Source organism: Seriola lalandi, unplaced genomic scaffold (assembly GCF_002814215.2).
Source record: "Seriola lalandi dorsalis isolate HSWRI2012SDOR001 ecotype SW California unplaced genomic scaffold, Sedor1 jcf7180002054583, whole genome shotgun sequence".
NCBI classification, from domain to species: Eukaryota; Metazoa; Chordata; class Actinopteri; order Carangiformes; family Carangidae; genus Seriola; species Seriola lalandi.
The window spans coordinates 1,761,333-1,763,375 of NW_019525136.1; the positions used below are offsets into that span (position 1 = coordinate 1,761,333).

Consider the following 2,043-nt stretch of genomic DNA (forward strand, 5'->3'; position numbering starts at 1 on the left):
GTGTTTGCTGGCCAAAGTCCTAGCCTGAAGGAGCAGTTGAAGTCCACAGCAGAACTGGCTGAGACCCCGGTGACGTTCAGGACCACCATGCCATTGGCAGGACTGATTGGCAGGAAGATGGGCCTGGGGAAAATGGACATACTCACAGAGCTGAAGAAGAGGAGCCTCAGACACATCCTGGCTGTCATACTCAGCCACCTGACCTCTGAGGGTATCTACAGGTGAGGAGTTCATGTTGTCAACAAACTTGGCTCTCATCACAGCTATACAAAGCAGAATTTTTATATTCAATATTTTTGTTGCATCTACTGTATAATTCAGCACACTCCTTACTTCTTAATTTCCCAGTTTGACATCGATTAAACCAACAATGATAATTGGTGACATAAGTTGTTCTACAGAATCCTGGAATTTATACAACATATGATGGATGCTTATCTTAGACCAAAGTACAGGACATTACTATAGTCCAAATTATATATGTATGAAAATAAGTCATAAGTATGGGCTGAAAAGTATTGGTCTCATTCCTGCATTTGTTTGTTTGACAGGTGTGGTCGTGTGTGCAAAAGCTGGAATGAAATTATCCAACACAACAAGCAAGCTAACTTTAGGAGAAGAAACCACCTGAGTGAATTGAAGGCTACTCTTGAGGTAGGAGATTTGCTATATTAACCACTATTGGCTGACCAATGACAATCCAGTCTCTTGTCATTATACCAGTGATAGACAGAAGGTAAAAACATCTGTACTCACATTAACTGTTGTGTGTGTGGTCCCAGCTCATGGAGACCAGTACAGCAGTAGTTTTCTGTCTGATTGGAATTAGTGTGACGTAACATTAGAGTTATTGTTTCACTGTCATCCAGTTTGACGATGTGGATGTCAAGTAATGGAGACCAATGGTTGAAATGACCTTCCAACTTTTTGCTGTTGTCTTATAGCTCGGTGGTGCTGTCCATGTCCCTGACGCAGAGACTAGACTGACTCTGCTCAAGAGGTCGGCCCTCAAGACGGTTCAGGCCCAGTCCAGGACCTCTAGCTACTGCACCCCGCAGTCAGCAAATAGCACTTTAATCCAATTACAGCACAGTGCTGCACATTCAGGTGGCAGCAGCAGCAAACGGGAGAAATTTCTAGAAGTGAGTTTTAAAACCATTACTCCAAATTTTGTAAAATATTTAAATGACTAGTAAGTATTTGGACAGCTACACATGTTTTGTTCTTTAGGCTCTGTGCTACAAAACATTCAATTTGAAATAAAATGATTGATACATGGTGTCAGCCATAACAGAACCACAGATGTTGGTATGCTTCGGGTCACGAGCTGTTCATTTCCACACAAATTCTACCAGTTTCTTTCTGTATGTTTTAGAGAACTGCAACCTGGCTTTTCTGTTTTTTGATAGCATCTTTTGGTGAATCATCTGAAGTTACTGTCATGAAATCTCTTCACAGTTGCCAAAGAAACATGTACACTTACATCCTGGAGAGCATTCTAGATTTGCTGTACAGTCTTGCCGTACATTTTTCTTTACCATGCAAGCGATTTTCTGCACATCCACAACATTTATGCTCCTCAATTTACCGAGTTGTTTGCCATTTTCTAATTTTCCTGTGCACACCTGCTTTTTTTAGAACATACCCAACTGTTTATTTTGGCAAAACCAACTAACTTTAATATCTCTGAATGACAGTTTTTAAAATTGTCTTCACTTGCAGAGTCACCATTTTACTCCCTCAATCTAAATGCCAACTCTCAACCAGCTGTGTGAGCTCTTATGCATAAACAAACACTGATACAACACGCAGGAACATTTAGTAGCCAAGTATTCAAATCCTGTTGAAGCCTTGCAATCTGTGCACTGTGTTAAAGGGGCTGTATCTCACACTCAATTCTTTCAATACTGTCAACTTAACCTCCCAAGACCCGAACTCTTGCATGGCGTGCATTTTTAATTTCTCTTTGTTATTTAGGCTGATTGGGACCTGAGAAAAATGATGTCCACATATGAGGACATTAGTTTTAAATTTCGATTACTG

At 40.6% G+C, this 2,043-nt stretch overlaps 1 protein-coding gene across 1 annotated transcript in view; it reads left to right on the top strand.

The window, feature by feature from the left end:
* The first annotated feature begins 6 nt into the window (after window positions 1-6).
* Window positions 7-2,043, top strand: part of rgs22 (regulator of G protein signaling 22) — an 18,720-nt gene continuing 16,683 nt past the window's right edge. The window contains 3 exon segments of the mRNA XM_087177193.1: window positions 7-221; window positions 552-654; window positions 945-1,172. Of these exon segments, the coding sequence (XP_087033319.1) occupies window positions 88-221; window positions 552-654; window positions 945-1,172 (465 nt within the window). The 5' untranslated portion in view covers window positions 7-87.